This window comes from Nansenia antarctica, assembly GCF_963989245.1.
Source record: "Nansenia antarctica genome assembly, chromosome: 2".
In the NCBI taxonomy this organism is placed as follows: domain Eukaryota; kingdom Metazoa; phylum Chordata; class Actinopteri; order Argentiniformes; family Microstomatidae; genus Nansenia; species Nansenia antarctica.
In genome coordinates, this window is record NC_137675.1 from 65,238,057 (window position 1) to 65,256,032 (window position 17,976).

The 17,976-nt window shown below is 46.8% G+C and overlaps 3 protein-coding genes across 3 annotated transcripts in view; all 3 read left to right on the plus strand.

The window, feature by feature from the left end:
- LOC308150454 (proteasome adapter and scaffold protein ECM29-like) overlaps nucleotides 1-11,768 on the plus strand; it is a gene marked incomplete at both ends in the record, with an annotated part of 35,946 nt that extends 24,178 nt beyond the window's left edge. The window contains 13 exons of the mRNA XM_080523281.1: nucleotides 501-668; nucleotides 1,067-1,146; nucleotides 1,320-1,425; nucleotides 1,550-1,597; nucleotides 2,975-3,093; nucleotides 6,143-6,293; nucleotides 7,761-7,826; nucleotides 8,020-8,109; nucleotides 8,243-8,309; nucleotides 8,633-8,724; nucleotides 9,149-9,215; nucleotides 9,476-9,673; nucleotides 11,722-11,768. Of these exons, the coding sequence (XP_080379407.1) occupies nucleotides 501-668; nucleotides 1,067-1,146; nucleotides 1,320-1,425; nucleotides 1,550-1,597; nucleotides 2,975-3,093; nucleotides 6,143-6,293; nucleotides 7,761-7,826; nucleotides 8,020-8,109; nucleotides 8,243-8,309; nucleotides 8,633-8,724; nucleotides 9,149-9,215; nucleotides 9,476-9,673; nucleotides 11,722-11,768 (1,299 nt within the window). The remainder of the gene's footprint in view (nucleotides 1-500; nucleotides 669-1,066; nucleotides 1,147-1,319; nucleotides 1,426-1,549; nucleotides 1,598-2,974; nucleotides 3,094-6,142; nucleotides 6,294-7,760; nucleotides 7,827-8,019; nucleotides 8,110-8,242; nucleotides 8,310-8,632; nucleotides 8,725-9,148; nucleotides 9,216-9,475; nucleotides 9,674-11,721) is intronic.
- An 837-nt stretch (nucleotides 11,769-12,605) lies between these two features.
- Nucleotides 12,606-13,243, plus strand: LOC308151397 (large ribosomal subunit protein bL12m-like; the record flags this gene model as incomplete). The annotated part of the gene is made up of 3 exons (XM_080524259.1): nucleotides 12,606-12,673; nucleotides 12,842-12,982; nucleotides 13,160-13,243. Coding segments are annotated over exons 1-3 (270 nt in total), but the record flags the coding sequence as incomplete, so codon positions are not given.
- Nucleotide 13,244: 1 nt separating this feature from the next.
- On the plus strand, nucleotides 13,245-17,624 carry LOC308150455 (hepatocyte growth factor-regulated tyrosine kinase substrate-like; the record flags this gene model as incomplete). The annotated part of the gene is made up of 7 exons (XM_080523282.1): nucleotides 13,245-13,383; nucleotides 13,488-13,651; nucleotides 14,274-14,414; nucleotides 14,569-14,746; nucleotides 14,956-15,089; nucleotides 16,764-16,949; nucleotides 17,117-17,624. Coding segments are annotated over 7 exons (1,038 nt in total), but the record flags the coding sequence as incomplete, so codon positions are not given.
- Between the last annotated feature and the right edge of the window lie 352 nt (nucleotides 17,625-17,976).

Sequence of the window (17,976 nt, forward strand, 5' to 3'; positions counted from 1 at the left end):
ATGGTGTGTGTCTGCGTGTGTAGGCCTTATTTGAAAACCTTCTCTGGACTTGTCCTTCCTTCTTAGCCTCCTTGAAGTCAGGAGCTGATCTGACATGAGTGGACAGGTCACAGCCACCTCTCCACTGGCCTGCTTGGACCCATCCACTCACATCAGATCAGTGATGGCTTTCAGGAAGGGAGGAAGCGTTCAAACAGGGCCATGGTTTCACTGAAAATATATTCATTACTGTATAAGTGATCTCTTATGTTTAACGTCCCCCCCCTCCTCACTCTCTTCTCTCCTCCCCCTCTCTCCACCTCCCCCTCCTCTCTCCACCCCCCCCCTCTCTCCACCTCCCCCTCCTCTCTCACTCCTTTCTCTCTCCTCCTCCCTCCCTCCCTCTCTCCTCCTTCCCACCTCTCCTCTCTCCCCCATCCCTCCTCCAACCCCCCCTCCCCTCTCCTCCCTCCTCTCCTCCACCCTCCCCGCTTCCTCCCTTCCTCCCTCCCTCTCCACAGGGGGCAGCGTTTGGTTTCAACATCATAGCCACCAAGGCTGGGGAGCAGCTCGCCCCCTACCTGCCACAGCTGGTACCGCGTCTCTACAGGTACCAGTTTGACCCCAACATGGGCATCCGCCAGGCCATGACCAGCATCTGGGACGCCCTGGTCACTGACAAGACTCTGGTAGGACACACACACACACACCTAATATATACACACACACCTAATATACACATACACACACCTAATATACACACACACACCTAATATACACATATACACATACACACACCTAATATACACACACACACCTAATATACACACACACACCTAATATACACATACACACACACACCTAATATACACATATACACACACCATGACCAGCATCTGGTACGCCCTGGTCACTGACAAGACTCTGGTAGGACACACACACACACACATACACACAGACACCTAATATACACACACACACACACACACACACACACACACCTAATATACATACATACACCCTCCACCCACTCCTAGCGGCTGACTGTGTGTGTGTGTGTGTGTGTGTGTGTGTGTGTGTGTTCCAGGTGGATAAGTACCTGAAGGAGATTCTCCAGGACGTCATCTCCAACCTGACCAGCAACACCTGGAGAGTACGAGAGTCCAGGTACATTGCTGTTATTATTATTATTATTATCATTATTATTATTCTATATGGTGGTGACGATGATGATATAGGTAGAAATCGGAGGACGGGCTCATTGGAACAGTATCAAACACGTGTGTCTGTATTTGTATCTGTCAAAAAGATTGATTGATTGGTTGATGATGTCTGTTCAGCTGCCTGGCTCTGAACGATCTGATTCGCGGACGGCAGGCTGATGACATCATCGACCACTTGGCCGAGATCTGGGAGACCTTGTTCAGAGTGCTGGCTGACATCAAGGTGTGTGTGTGTGGTTGTGTCAGGGGGTTGTGTGTGTGTGTGTGTGTGTGTGTGTGTGTGTGTGTGTGTCTCTCTCTGTCTGTCTGTTCAACTGTGAAATTGAACATCTCTTCTCTGTTCTCAGGAGTCTGTACGGAAGGCTGCAGACATCACCCTCAAAACACTCAGCAAGGTAGGAACAACTGTTATGACAGCCCATTCAGATGGAATCCCAAGCTGAGTCAACTGGGCATTTTCACCGTTCACACATGAGCCAAATGGCAGTAGATTCCCGTGTTGCTCCCTTTCACACATGTCGGCAATTCCTAGGTTGCGCAATCTACCGTACTTGAATCATTACATGCATTCAACTCGATGCAGAACTGGAGCGCGACGGGCACGTGGGACTGCCATGTACCGTATATATCTGCCATATCATACCTCTGTTTTATATTGAAAAATATGATGATAAATACATGTGGGATGGAGGTATGATATGGCAGATGTGTGGTGTGTGGCGGTCTCGCACGCCTGTCTCGTTCCAGCGAGTCAACTCGTTTTACGAGTGCTTACCATCACCAAGTGCGCTCGCCAAGGAAAGCACTTGATTACCGTTGATATAAACATACTATACTATATATATGATGGGAGTTACTTAAAAATGGCTTTAAAAAATGCCTTTTCACCAAGTGTCCAGTTGTGGAATTTTATTTAGTAGTAGCGATATTCGGAGTCTGGGGCAGTTCTCATGCTCTCTGCCCTGCTGGTTGCCCGAGGCAGCTGTGAAAGGAGACTGACCAGGCAATCTTCAGGCTTTCATTCAGACATGCAGCGACCCTGTAAATTGCATGGAATTATACATGGTCTCAACCAGGGTAATTGCCCGAGCGGATTTCCCTGGTCTGTACCATTCAGACTTACGTCGACCCTGGAAATTGCATGGAATATACTGGGAAGGCTCGTATGTGTGAAAGGGGCTTAACGCTGCTCTCCATCACGATGACTGCCAATGGCCCCTGGCCTGAGCTAGATTACTCTTCCTGCTATGACTGGTGAATTGATGATTCACTTGCTTAGTCAAATGTATCGATTGTCAGTCGCTTTGGAATAAGGCGTCTGCTATATGCCAAAATGTAAATGCTCTCCCTCCCCAGGTGTGTGTGTGTGTGTGTGTGTGTGTGTGTGTGTGTGTGTGTGTCTAACTCTCCCCTCCCTCCCCAAGTGTGTGTGTGTGTGTGTGTGTGTGTGTGTCTAACTCTCCCCTCCCTCCCCAGGTGTTTGTGTGTGTGTGTGTTTGTGTGTGTGTGTGTGTGTGTGTGTCTAACTCTCCCCTCCCTCCCCAGGTGTGTGTGTGTGTGTTTGTGTGTGTGTGTGTGTGTCTAACTCTCCCCTCCCTCCCCAGGTGTGTGTGTGTGTGTGTGTGTCTAACTCTCACCTCCCTCCCCAGGTGTGTGTGTGTGTGTGTGTCTAACTCTCCCCTCCCTCCCCAGGTGTGTGTGTGTGTGTCTAACTCTCCCCTCCCTCCCCAGGTGTGTGTGTGTGTGTGTCTAACTCTCCCCTCCCTCCCCAGGTGTGTGCCCGTATGTGTGAGTCCTCGGGGGTGGCGGCCCAGAGGACCGTGGCGGTGCTGCTGCCCACCCTGCTGGACAAGGGCATCGTCAGCAACGTGGCGGAGGTCCGCTCGCTCAGGTAAGACCACACACACACACACACACACACACACGCACACCTCCACACACACACACACACATCTGTCCATTGGCGGGTGTCTGTTTATATAAGGTATAGGTGTGTGTGTGTGTATTTTTATATAAGGTGTTTTTATATACGGTGTGTGTATCTGTGTTTATATAAGGTGTGTGTATGTGTGTTTATATAAGGTGTGTGTGTATTTATATAAGGTGTGTGTTTATAGGTGTGTGTGTGTGTTTACATAAGGTGTGTGTATGTGTGTTTATATAAGGTGTGTGTGTATTTATATAAGGTGTGTGTTTATAGGTGTGTGTGTGTGTTTACATAAGGTGTGTGTATGTGTGTTTATATAAGGTGTGCGTTTATAGGTGTGTGTCTGTGTTTATATAAGGTGCAGTGTTTCCTCCAGGATTTTTCACATTAGTGGCGGAGTGTTCTTTTTTCGCGCGCGTAGCGTATGCAACACGCACTGGCGCTCAATACAAAGACGTAATTTCACCGAAAAATAGAGGGTGGCAACATAAAAAAAAGTGCCCTGTTTACCCGTACCTCCGCCGTTCTGTTCGTGGTGATTTGGGAGGCAATAGATTATTTTTGCCCCGCGCATATTGCCCTGTAATTAGACCACGCGACCACAGCTCCGTTGTGTCTCTCAGTGTGCGAATTAAATCACGGTGTGCGGGGGAGCCCAGGGATTAAAGCAAAAAAAATTCTCCTGACGGAAAAAACAAATCTGGAGAATTTCGGGGCCGGTGGCTTTCCGTGCGCAAAGCGCGCATGCGATTTTCCGTTCTACGTTCTAATGCTTTGACTTTTCTTTCGAAAAATGTGAACACAAATGTGAACACCGCGTTGTATAAAATCAATGACACATCGCTAGTCAACTAACACGGCTTGTTTTGTGAGCCTGCTAACAATGTACAGTAGTGTTCTAGTTAACTAGGTAGCAGTCCAATCCATTTCGCTGCTGTATTTTGGCTTGACTAGCGAGTTTGTGTTGTGATTCTCAACAACGTAGTTTCACCCTTTTCCATAGTTTTGATAAATAAATGTGTGGACTGACGATGTAGCGCAGCCTAACGTATTCTAATAATTATTTAACATACTTTTATTCTGATAATTATTCCCCCCTCCTCCCAGACAAGGTCACATTATTATTGGATTGGTTGTTTGCGTGCTGGGTGAAGTTAGCTAAACATTTAACCTGCTACCTAGCAAGAGAAACATCATGTCACTCTCCAAAGGTGTAAAGAGGAAAGTTGACGGTGAAACAGGGCATTTAAAGAGGAATGGACAGCGAACTATGCGTTCATCCTACCTGGTTTCATCAATGCAAAGCCGTTGTGAGACTCACATCTTCCGTGCTCACAATGAATGTTCCCTTCCACCTATACATGCGAGTCGTCCTTTTCGTCAATGAATGTGATAAAGACGTGCTAGAGTAATCGATTGGTGCATAAAAACCTTGAGAACTGCCGGATTAAAGTGATGTCCATAATAATAATAAATAATAATAATACATTAGACTTATAGCGCTTTTCTAGACACTCAAAGACGTCCATATGATAGCCAACAAATAGTGACCGATGGGAGATGCCAGTTTTCTCATTAAGTGAGATTTAATAGCCTAATATTATTTTTTCTATTTTTAATGAATGGCTCATTGTAATTATTATCCCTAGTAATGTAGCGTATTTGCTCTGTCGTTAAATGTTTTTCAGGAGCATATAGGCTAAGCGGATTCAGATTTTTTTTTTTTTTTTGCGCCGATTTAGTTGTCAATGTTTTTCATAAAATTGAACTGCATTTGCTTTGTTACTGTTCATATGTGTGGTGCAGTCACATAGCCTATAAGTAAACATTAAGTTTGAATTATTTACTGAGCTGGCGTTACTTTTTTCAAACCACACACCGCATGTCGGCTATTTCAGCACCAACCATTGTCCACCTACTTCTCACTATGAGGGGTTCAGCGTCAGTGCACCCCGCTCTGTTACTGTCGCATAGTTGTAGCCAATAAAGGCCTATATGTAGGCTATATAGGCTATTATATATCATTTATATACCTAATACCAACATCAAAATAGATTGTATGCCTCTACAAATCATATTACACCAGGTAAAATCCGTCACAACTTGGAATAAATCCATCGCAATTCGGAATATTTTAGAGCTCCCCCAAAATTTCACAAACCATGTTTCCAGGGGAGCTCATGTCACCACTAGGTGAGCTATAGCTCCCCGAGCTCCCCCTTATTTCGCACCATGGTGTCTCTTATTGTCCAAATGTTCCCTGAATTTTAGCTGCATGTTTTTCCAGCATGTAAATCCGTTGTCAATAAAAATTCGACTCCCCTTCTTTCCCCCTGCCAATACTGTGTCGTTTGTGACATTTACCAACGTTTATGCTATCAATAGTTCGAAGCTAGCATTAGATGCGAGGCTGCTCGGGAACATTATTTGTTTCACAAAATAGCCTGATTTAGTTGACCATGAACATCAGAGACTAGACTACATTACGAATGTTCATTTAAAATACTCTATAGTGAGCACTGGTATAAGAACATGAACCAGAGAACAGCAGTAAATGCAAGAACCCAAGGTCGTCGCTGTTGATGTTGCATTTTCGATTAGGATACGCTTACGGGATTAAAGGGACGGGCGACGGGCGAAGAGAGAGGGAAGGGATTTCCAGAAATCCAAATGTCCCGCTAAATTCGGACCAATCACAAAACTGTTTTGCAAGCGCGTCGCCGACGAGGTTAATTGCAACATTGTAACATATTGTAACTTACTACATCCTAAATCGGAACGAAATGTAGGTCTGAAAGCGGCCTAAACTAGCTTCAATCTGATTTTTTTCTGTTCTCCGGTCATAAAGTGGACTGAATCAATTAGTGGCGGAGAAAATGTATTCGCGGCAGCCTGCCACGAATAAATGCATATAGAGGAAACACTGAGGTGTGTGTATGCCAGTGTGTCTATTGCATTTTTGAAAACTTGCACCTCACCTGAGCCCCCCCCTTGCCCCCCCTCCACCCCTCAGCATCCAGACCCTGGTGAAGGTCAGCAAGACGGCGGGGGCCAGGCTGAAGCCCCACGCCCCCCGCCTCATCCCGGCCCTGCTGGAGGCCCTCAGCACCCTGGAGCCCCAGGTGCTCAACTACCTCAGCCTCCGCGCCACGGAGCAGGAGAAGGTACGCAGCTCTGACGTCCTCTAGTCTGGGGTAGCTCTGACATCCACTAGTCTGGTCTGGGGCAGCTCTGACATCCTCTGGTCTGGTCTGGGGCAGCTCTGACATCCGCTAGTCTGGTCTGGGGCAGCTCTGACATCCGCTAGTCTGGTCTGGGGTAGCTCTGACATCCACTAGTCTGGTCTGGGGCAGCTCTGACATCCTCTAGTCTGGTCTGGGGCAGCTCTGACATCCTCTAGTCTGGTCTGGGGCAGCTCTGACATCCTCTAGTCTGGTCTGGGGCTAACCACCTAGCTCTGACATCCACTAGTCTGGTCTGGGGCCTCATTCATAACGGGTGCTTAGATCAAATGTTGATCTTACCCGTGTCGTACGTAGAAAACCACGTCAACGTAGTGATTTATAAAATTTCAACGTGAGTCAATTTGATCGTGGAAACGATCGTAGCTCGACGTCGAGTATTCAACTTGCTTACGTACATTACCTACTGGTTATGCGGAGTTATTACAGGCATGTGAGCTGCACTGGAAAAACGTTGCCTACTGTAATTCATGCAAGTGGCTCGTAATAAAATTAACGATGTTGTTATCAGCCGAGAAAATGAGTTTAATTCAAGATTGAAAGGGAACTAATGTTTATGATTGTATTTCAGTCTTTCTTTATATCTATCTCTCTTCAACATGCCTATGCCTTGCCCGGCCACGCGCTAAATGATACTGGATTTCGAGTTGAGTCGGGATGAGGGGGAATGGCATCCCCCCTGAAATAAAAACAGTCCAAATCATCCCCCGTCTAAAACTGCCATCCCCCCTTTCCATCCCTTATGTCATTTTATCAATGAACGTGGTATTACTGCCCTCTCCCCTTCCAGACGCACGCCTACCCTATAATATAGTATTAACGCCCTGTGATAGCGGCTCAAATAGCGGCTGAATGAAGCCAAGTGCTATAATATAATATAATACAGACATAATATTGTCAGTATTGTCTGTCTGTATTATATTATATTATAGCACTTGGCTTCATTCAGCCGCTATAATTGAGCCTCTATCACAGGGCGTTAATACAAACCTCATTCACCTGCGTTCAATTCCAAGTATGTTTGGTATTTATAGAAGGAAGCACGTACGCAACTTTAAACCATCTCAGCCCGTTTTTTAAATAATGCTCACGTCCGTTTAGAAAAATGTGCTTACGTGAAAGTCAAAGATGACGTTCAAGTATTTCTTTATGAATGAGGCCCCTGGGCTCGTCAACCCTAGCTAACCTAAACCACCTAGCTCTGACGTCGGCTAGTCTGGTCTGGGTTTGGCAATCTCAGCAACTAGCTCTGACATCCACTAGTCTGGTCTGGGCTTGTCTGAAGATACCGTCTGAACTCTGCTGTGTGTGTGTGTGTGTGTGTCTGGTGTGTGTGTGTGTGTGTGTGTCTGGTGTGTGTGTGTGTGTGTCTGGTGTGTGTGTGTGTAGAACGCCATGGATGCAGCTAGGATCAGTGCGGCCAAGTCTTCTCCCATGATGGAGACCATCAACATGGTGAGACCACCACACCTGTCAACATGCGACACCTCAAGATGACCTCCTGCTCTTAAAGATACCAGTGATTTAATTGTCTTCTTCCCTCTCTCTCTCTCTCTCTCTCTCTCTCTCTCTCTCTCTCTCTCTCTCTCTCTCTCTCTCTGTGTCTCTCTCTCTCTCTCTCTCTCCCCCCCCCTCTCTCTCTCCACAGTGTCTGCAGCATCTGGATGTGTCTGTGTTGGGGGAGCTCGTCCCCAAGCTCTGTGACCTGCTCAAGAGTGGCGTGGGCCTGGGTACCAAGGTAACACACACACACACGCACACACACACATACACACACACACACCTCCTATCTCAACCACACTGCCTAGAAGCAGGCATTAGGAAAGACTAACACCCCCCCCCCCCCCCGGTCTGACGTGTGTCCCCTGCAGGCGGGCTGTGCCAGTGTGATCGTGTCCCTGACCGTCCAGTGTCCCCAAGACCTGACACCCTATTCAGGTGACACACCACCTCCTCTACACACACACACACCTACCATCCCAATCTATACACACACCTCCTCCTCTACACACACCTCCTCCTCCTCTACACACTCCTCCTCCTCTACACACACCTCCTCCTCTACACCTACACACACCTCCTCCTCTACACACACCACCTCCTTCTCGACACCTACACACACCTCCTTTTCTACACCTACCATCTCCTCTACACTGTCTACACACACCTACCATCCCATGTTAATGTGTGTGTGTGTGTGTGTGTGTGTGTCTGCGTGTGTGTGTGTGTGTCTGCGTCTGCGTGTGTGTGTGTGTGTGTAGGTAAGCTGATGAGCGCTCTGCTGAACGGGGTTCACGACCGCAGCAGCGTGGTGCAGGCGGCCTTCGCCTTCGCCCTCGGACACCTGGTCAGGGTGAGACACGTCTACCCTCCATCTTTACCTCAGTCTTACTCTTATTATATGTCGATGGAGAGAGGTGGGTTACTGTACACAGCAATGGCACTACTGCCCCCTAGTGGTCAGATCCCACTCTACAATGGTATATATTGGTTTATTTAGTTTGTCGATGTCTCCCTGTCCTGTGTGCAAATACATGACAATCTAAAACCTCAGTTTTTTTAGGGTTGTTCAGCTATGAGGTATAAGGTCATATATATAAGGTGTGTTTTCTGTGAGGTATAACGTATGAGGTGTAACGTAAGGTGGGTTTTCTATGAGGTGTAACGTAAGGTGTGTTTTCTGTGAGGTATAACGTAAGGTGTGTTTTCTGTGAGGTATAACGTAAGGTGTGTTTTCTGTGAGGTATAACGTAAGGTGTGTTTTCTGTGGACTTCAGACGGCGAAGGACACAAGCGTGGAGAAACTCCTGCTGAAACTCAACACCTGGTATCTAGAGAAAGAAGGTAAGACAACAACATGGATGGATAAATGGATGGATGGATTGATAGACAGACAGACAGACAGATACACCTTTTTCGATTTCTCTGACTAGTACGGAAAATGCCTCTCCTCCTCCCCCACTCTCCCCCCCCCCCTCCTCCCTCAGAGCCAGTGTACATGTATTCATAGATAGATAGATAGATAGATAGATAGATAGATACACCTGTTTCTATTTCTTTGACTAGTACTGAAAATGTCTCACCCCCCTCCCTCCTCCTCTCAGAGCCGGTGTACAAGTCCTCGTGCGCCCTGACGGTCCACGCCATCAGCCACTACAGCCCAGACGTGCTGAAGGGCCAGGCCACGGCCGCCCTGCCCCTGGCCTTCCTGGGCATGCACCAGGCCCCCGGCCCCGAGGAGGAGAAGGGGGAGGGCCGCGACGCTGCGCTCTGGACCGAGGTGTGGCAGGACCACGTGCCCGGTGAGACACGCAGGCATGCATGGACGCATGCACGCCTGTTCAGAAAATGAATGGGTACACACGCATGCATGCATATAGAGGCGACTGTGGCTCAGGAGCAGGGTTCGAGTTATAAGCTGAACTCTGTGGGGGTCTCCAAAATAACAGTGCGAAATGTTCTCATGCACGCGCGAATCATGCCCACACAGCGATGGGACTTACAAGTTTTAATTAGCTATAGGCAGTAGCGGATTAAGGTGGTCAGTGGCCCTAGGCTACTCCTTTGTGTGAGGACCCCCCGCCCCCATACACAAGCCTCCCCCCTCCCCAAAATATACAACTCACGAGATTCCTGCACACACACACCACTCATAATGCTTTACCATAAAACACTTAAACACTTTAATAACACAATAACACAACAGTGTTAATAATGCAAAGAATAAAAAAAAGGTTCAGTGCATTCAGTTCTGTCTCTATTGCTCTCCTCTCCCGTTGTCTCTCTGTTACTGTCCTGTTGTCTGTCTCTCTGTTGCTGTCCTGTTGTCTGTCTCTCTGTTGCTGTCCTGTTGTCCGTCTCTCTGTTGCTCCCCTCAGCTCTAAATGAAAGAAATGAATTAGCTAATTAGTTGGCATGTAAACATATAGTTAGGGTTGGGTACAGTTTGGGTTTTATTCGATACCGGTGACAAATCGATGCTTTAAAAACGGTACCGGTACAGAAACATCATCCTCATCCTCAAATCCCAACATATCCTGACGCTACAGCTGCAGGCTACTCATTTCACCACATCAACAGCCCCACATGAAACAACAGCTATAAAAGCGATAGTCACACATGTATCTCGGCCAATAATTTTGTTATTTTTGCTATACAGAAGGAGCGAAAAATACATTAGGTTAGTACACTAGGTTAGTAAAAAGTAAAAGCCACCTTACCTTTACGGAGACAAGATAGACCAAAGTGGTCTGTTTTCAGTAGGCTGAGTGGTCTGTTTTCAGTAGGCTGAGTGGTCTGTTTTCAGTAGGCTGAGTGGTCTGTTTTCAGTAGGCTGAGTGGTCTGTTTTCAGTAGGCTGAGTGGTCTGTTTTCAGTAGGTAGCAGAGTCCTCAGTAGTAGCAGCAGTAGTAGTAACAGTAGTAGCAGCAGGGCTAACGTTAGGTGTCATAGCAGGTTTCTTTGATAAAAACCCGACATTTTCTAGGCTTGATGACCCGGTCGGCAGCAGTGGCCTTTTTTTGGGCGGCATGGTAGCTACTGTATGTATATACTCCTGTATAGCTAATGAATGAATGTTTGCTTCTCAATAATAGGCTAGGTGCACGATCTCACTACTTCCTGAAAGGCAACTGGTGTCTCACTCTATTGGTTTAATTGATTAATCAGCTGTGCACTGTGTGTTCCAACGGTTTACCGCACAGCTGATTAATCAACCTTTTGCTGTTGCACAATATTCTACTGCGCCCCATGGTGTCTTGGTGGTGAAGTGCAGGCAGTCAAAGGCATACTGTCATTCACAGGAGATTAATGGTGCGCGTAGTTCTTTTGAAAAACTTGTTTATTTTACAATATTTATAATATAAATTAAATAATATTCATTACATTGACATTTTGATCAAATAATAGTTGTGGTAATGTATTATTAGCGACCCCCACAGATTTTTGATTTTACTGCCTTCATGGGAGCTCAGAGAGCCTCAGACCATCTCTATGGGAGCTCAGCTCCCATTGGCTCCCACATAACTCGAACCCTGGTTAACAGTGAGATTTTGTAAATGATCCGAGAGGAGATGGGAAGCCAGTGTAGTGAGTGGAGGATGGGGGTGATGTGATCGTATTTGCGCACTCTCATCAGGATCCTATCAGCGCTGTTCTGAATGTACTGGAGCTTCTGAAGGCTCTTGCTAGGGATCCCGATGAGAAGTGCGTTGCAGTAGTCGAGCCTGGAGGAGACAAAGGCATGGACTAACTTCTCGGCATCGGGCAAAGACAGGCTGGGGCGGAGTTTTGCTATATTTCTAAGGTGGAAGAATGACGTTTTGGATATGTGTTTAATGTGGGCCTCGTAGTTGAGGTGGGGGTCCATTCGAACACCAAGGTTGGTGACGACGGATGACAGAGGGATAACCTGTCCAGAGAAAGTGCTGCTTGTTATGGGGGATGATTTAACCTGGTGAGGGGTGCCGATGAGGATGGCTTCTGTTTTGCAGCTATTTAATTGAAGGAAGTTAACTCTCATCCACGCCTTTATCTCCTCCAGGCAGATGGTGAGTGCAGATGAGGTTGACTGAGGGGTTGGGTCCAGTTTAATGCAGAGTTGTGTGTCGTCAGCATAGCAATGGTAGCAATCACTTTGATTATATAATCAATCAAACACCACAAGATATCATGCATGTTATACTTGAGGGTGTTGTACGCGTGTTTGATACCATGACTCATAGCATTCCATGCATTACACATCACAACACCGACGACAGGTCATCCCTGGTTCCTGTCAGCCAGAGGAAACAGCAGCATGGTCTGGGTAGATAAAACCATTTTTTTATAGTCATCCAGAATATAGTTCTCCATAAGGTCATGACTCTTGGAAAGTCTTGAAAGCACTGTCAAATAAAACATTGAATCTCTCTGACAGTCTCACCTGTTCTTGGGCTGTGTGAAAGAAGCTAAAGAAATATGGAGACTGGTGGTGGATGAGCATATGGCAGATAGGCTCAGAGATTACCTGGTTAATAGGATTGTGTGTGTGTGTGCGCGCCCCTTCCCAAATGGAAGTTCTAGACAGCTTCCCAGCTTCTAGAGGGGATGATGGAACACACGCACGCACGCGCACGCACACACACACACACACACACACACACACACACACACACACACACTTGACCTATGGAAAAACCCATTTCTGGAGTCTTGTTCAGTAACAGCCTTTGCTGTGTGTTTTTGTCACAGAAAACCCTTAATATCCAGGATGTTGGTATGATGCCTATGGGGGCGATGGCAGCGGCAGCACCTACACCTCTGGTAAGACAGGCCTGGAGTCAGTTTTAATCAATCTTGTTCTGCAAAGTGACTTAATCTATGGGGAAATACTTGATGATGTTTGTTTGATTTTATACATATGTATTTAGCGTGCATTCCATGCATTATGGCATGTGTAATCTTCCATTCTTTCTTATTCTGTGTAAACAGGCAGTGAAGGAGGAGGAGGCATCACCAGTCAAGAAGGAGAAGACTCATTTCACAGTAAAGCTGACAGAACTAAAGGCAGCTGACAAAGTCAAACTCATAAAGGAAGTGAAGAACTGTATCCAAGGCTTGAACCTGGTGCAGGTAAGTCTCATTCAAAATGCTGTGCTTCTGGTCTCTGTATATTGTTACAGCTGGTGATGCTTTTATCCTGCCGAACATGACATACAAAGTCAAAAATCATTTGGATAATGTACTCTTACGCATGCACCATGTAGGATCAGTTCTATCACTCATCACCTCTTGTTCTTCCTCCAATAGTCGAAGAGGCTGGTGGAGTCCCTGCCCCAGGATATCCGGGCCAACGTGTCCAAAGAGGAGGCAGGAAAACTGAAAGCAGCCCTGGAAGCTGAACCGCATGAAGAGCAACCACATGCGTGGGCGCAGCATCACCAACGACAGTGCCGTGCTCTCACTCTTCCAGTCCATCAACAACATGCACCCGCAACTGTTGGACATCCTTAACCAGCTGGATGAGAAGAGACGTGAGTACTAGCTGTGTCTGTGTCTGTGTGTCTGTGTGTCTGTGTCTGTCTGTCTAACAGTAACGTGTCACCAACTGAACCCATCTCTCCACGTCCGTTGGCAGTGTACTACGAGGGGCTGCAGGACAAGCTGACTCAGGTGCGAGACGCGCGGGCCGCTCTCAACGCCCTGCGGGACGAACACAGAGAGAAGCTGCGTCGCGCCGCAGAGAGACAGAGGCAGATCCAGCTGGCGCAGAAACTAGAGATCATGAGGCAGAAGAAACAGGTGAGGGAAAGCCCTAAGAAGAACCGGACATGGACTTACTCAGTGACCTAACACAACTGTATCCTGAAGGCGACTCATGAAATGGGAATATTATTGACCTTGACCGTGATTTGACCGTTTTTTTTTTTTTTTTTTTTTTTGATTTTATCCCTTTTTCACCCAATTTGGTAGCCAATTAAACCCAACCTAGCATCCAATTATCCCCTGCCTATTGCGAAGGATCCGTCGCACGACCCCGTGGCCGGCAGTCCCAGAAGAGGCCGCCAGGCAGACTAGCTGACTGGCTCCTCGAGCCCAGCACCTGTTATTCCGGCACCCCGGGGGCGCTGTTGCGCGAAGGATCCTTGTCCGGAAATACTCCTATACCACCCTCGGGAGCGGCCGCCCAATATGCCGCTCCCCGTGTGTGCCCCAGCCATATCCGGATCTGGCGAGCTGGGATTCGAACCCAGTCCCCGGTGGGCAGCATGCACTAGTGGCCAGTGCTTAGACCGCTACACCACCGCGGGGCACGATTTGAACGATTTTCAAGCTCCGAATTTGCCATACCAAGGAGAAGGGGGTTGAGTCACAGGAGCTGGTGCGTGGTGGAAGTGTGGCTGACGTTGTTTCTGTGTTTCAGGAGTACTTGGAGATGCAGAGGCAGCTGGCCATCCAGCGTCTGCAGGAGCAGGAGAAAGAGAGGCAGATGCGCCTGGAACAGCAGAAACACACCATCCAGATGCGGGCCCAGATGCCCGCCTTCTCTCTGCCCTACGCCCAGGTACACCATAGAGATCCGTACACTATGGAGGATCCACACTATGTTCTGCATACATCTACCCTCCGTTTAGAGATCATTGTATGTTTCTCAAATGTTGTAAAATGCGCTATGTTTTATGAACCTCTCCTCTTATCCGCTTTGTTCTGATGTGCAGATGCAGTCTTTGCCCCCCAATGTGGCAGGAGGCGTGGTGTACCAGCCTGCCGGCCCCCCCAGTTACCCTGGCACCTTCAGCCCTGCTGGATCAGTGGAAGGGTCGCCCATGCACAATGTCTACATGAACCAGCCTGGGCAGCCTGGGCCTGGGCAATACCAGGCCATGCCCCCCACAGGTGAGTAGGGCAGTAGAGTGTCAAGCCTGGTGGTTGAATTTTTTTTTTTTTCTCTTTGCTTATGTGTTTTACATATCAGTGGCAAAATAATCCAATTCAAAGAATAAAAGCAAGCTTGACGTCTTTAACACTATTTGACGTGCCAGAATAATGTTGTCGCGTGTAGGAGTCTTCTATGGACTAACGTCTTGTTTGTCTCCCGGCTCTAGACCCCAACATGGTGAATGCCTACATGTACCAGCCAGCAGGCACCAATGGCCAGCCTGCACCTCCTGGCCAGGCTCCACCCACCACCAGTCCTGCCTACTCTAACTACCAGCCCACGCCCACACAGGGCTACCAGGTAAAAGGAGGCTGACTTTCAAACCAGGGTCGTGTTCAGTCGGCACGAACCAGGCCAAAAGATGTTGAATGATATAAATGTTGAAAAGGAAAAACTTGAGCACACTGACTTTCTTGCTACTTCCTACACTGCGTTCCAAATTATTATGCAAATGATATTTTTCTCAGATTTTCCTAAATAGTCGATGCAAATGACAATCAGTATAATTTTCAAGTCATCAACCGTTAGAGTATAATTCAAATTGTATTGAACAAACCTCCCAATGATGACAGTATTTTTTTTTTAAATAAAAAACTCAAAATGCACTGTTCCAAATTATTATGCACAACAGAGTTTCAAAACATTTTATAGGTTGTAAAGAACTAAAAATGGTAATTTGATGAATTTAGGGTTAGGAGGTCATATTAGGAGGTCATATTTACTGAAATCAAAAGCTATTTCAAACAAAAACATCTTAACAGGTCAAGTTACATGTTAACATAGGACCCCTTCTTTGATATCACCTTCACAATTCTTGCATCCATTGAACTTGTGAGTTTTTGGACAGTTTCTGATTGAATTTCTTTGCAGGATGCCAGAATAGCCTCCCAGAGCTGCTGTTTTGATGTGAACTGCCTCCCACCCTCATATATATTTTGCTTGAGGATGCTCCAAAGGTTCTCAATAGGGTTGAGGTCAGGGGAAGATGGGGGCCACACCATGAGTTTCTCTCCTTTTATGCCTATAGCAGCCAATGACACAGAGGTATTCTTTGCAGCATGACATGGTGCATTGTCATGCATGAAGATGATTTTGCTACGGAAGGCACGGTTCTTCTTTTTGTACCACGGAAGAAAGTGGTCAGTCAGAAACTCTACATACTTTGCCGAGGTCATTTTCACACCTTCAGGGACCTTAAAAGGGCCTACCAGCTCTCTCCCCATGATTCCGGCCCAAAACATGACTCCGCCACCTCCTTGCTGACGTCGCAGCCTTGTTGGGACATGGTGGCCATCCACCAACCATCCACTACTCCATCCATCTGGACCATCCAGGGTTGCACGGCACTCATCAGTAAACAAGACTGTTTGGAAATTAGTCTTCATGTATTTCTGAGCCCACTGTCATGCTGCAAAGAATACCTCTGTGTCATTGGCTGCTATAGGCATGGATGCAAGAATTGTGAAGGTGATATCAAAGAAGGGGTCCTATGTTAACATGTAACTTGACCTGTTAAGATGTTTTTGTTTGAAATAGCTTTTGATTTCAGTAAATATGACCTCCTAATATGACCTCCTAACCCTAAATTCATCAAATTACCATTTTTAGTTCTTTACAACCTATAAAATGTTTTGAAACTCTGTTGTGCATAATAATTTGGAACAGTGCATTTTGAGTTTTTTATTTAAAAAAAAAAATACTGTCATCATTGGGAGGTTTGTTCAATACAATTTGAATTATACTCTAACGGTTGATGACTTGAAAATTATACTGATTGTCATTTGCATCGACTATTTAGGAAAATCTGAGAAAAATATCATTTGCATAATAATTTGGAACGCAGTGTATTTATCTGGGGAAGATGCCGATGTTTTGGTCAACAGACGTCCATTAGCGTGTTTTTTTAATGATATGCTGGTCTCTTTAATGATATGCTGGTCTCTTTAATGATATGCTGGTCTCTTTCCTTTGTAGAACGTCGTGTCCCAGGCCCAGAGTATGCCCCCTATGCCACAGGCACCCCCTACCAATGGCATGGGCTACATGGGCTACCAGCCGTACGCCATGCAGAACATGATGTCAGCACTGCCCGGTCAAGACCCCAACATGCCCCCCCAACAGCCCTACATGCAAGGCCAGCAGCCCATGTACCAGCAGCAGGTGAGCTCATGGCTTCCTCTCTCCCTCCGCTCAAACAGTATAAACCAGAATACGCAATGAGTTGTCGTTTACCTCTGACAAACTGACATTTTGGCATGTTTGTGGTGTAGCTGTGTTTTGTATCAGCGAGCGCCTCTCAGCATTCTTGTTTGTGTCTCTGTGTGTAGATGGCTCCTCCTGGTGGCCCTCAGCAGCAGGTGCAGCAGCAGCAACCCCAGGCCATCCCAGGAAGCGCAGAGGCACAGCTCATCTCATTCGACTGACCGCCTGCCCTTCAGCCTTGACCTGCAGGGTCCAACACACTACACCCACCCCTTCCCTTCGCTCTTCTCCTCCCATTTCTGTCCTCACTCTTGTGGGCTTGTGGGATCCCCAGGAAACAGACATCTTACAATCCTACTGTGATGTTGTGGCAATGTGCAAATATTGTGATGATGTTACAGAAATGTTACCCTCTTAGCCATCCACCCTCCTCCCCTGAGAATGAGGTTGGGGGTGTGGAAGGGTTAGGTGGGGGTGACCACACCGCAGATCTGTCAACCTTCCCTCTCTCTATTTTGGTCCTCTGATATGTATGTAGTATTTCCTTATAAAAAATTGCTGAAACTCAAATAGTCAGTCCTATAATAGTTAAAATGAGTAAGAAAATATGATATACATCAAAAAGACAAGACATAACCATCCGTTGTCTCATATTTTTCTAAAGCGAATTTGCATGTGTTAAATCGTTATTATTTCCGCAAATGGAAAACGAGTGCAGCTCGTCCTGAGAAATCTTTTTGCTCTGGCTGAGAGAGATGTTGTGAGAGTGGAGGGAGGGAGAGAGAGAGAGAAGCTTGAGGACAGATAGCACAGCCAAAATGGTCCCAGTGATAGCACCAGAGATATAATGCACTAACCCACCTCTCCTAACCTCTAGAGTTGACATTCCAGTGTAGTTTTTCCATTTCCCCTCACCCATGCACAAATTAACTGTACACAGCTCCACCAAGTAGAGATGGCCTTCTTGTTTTGAACAAAGCTTTGT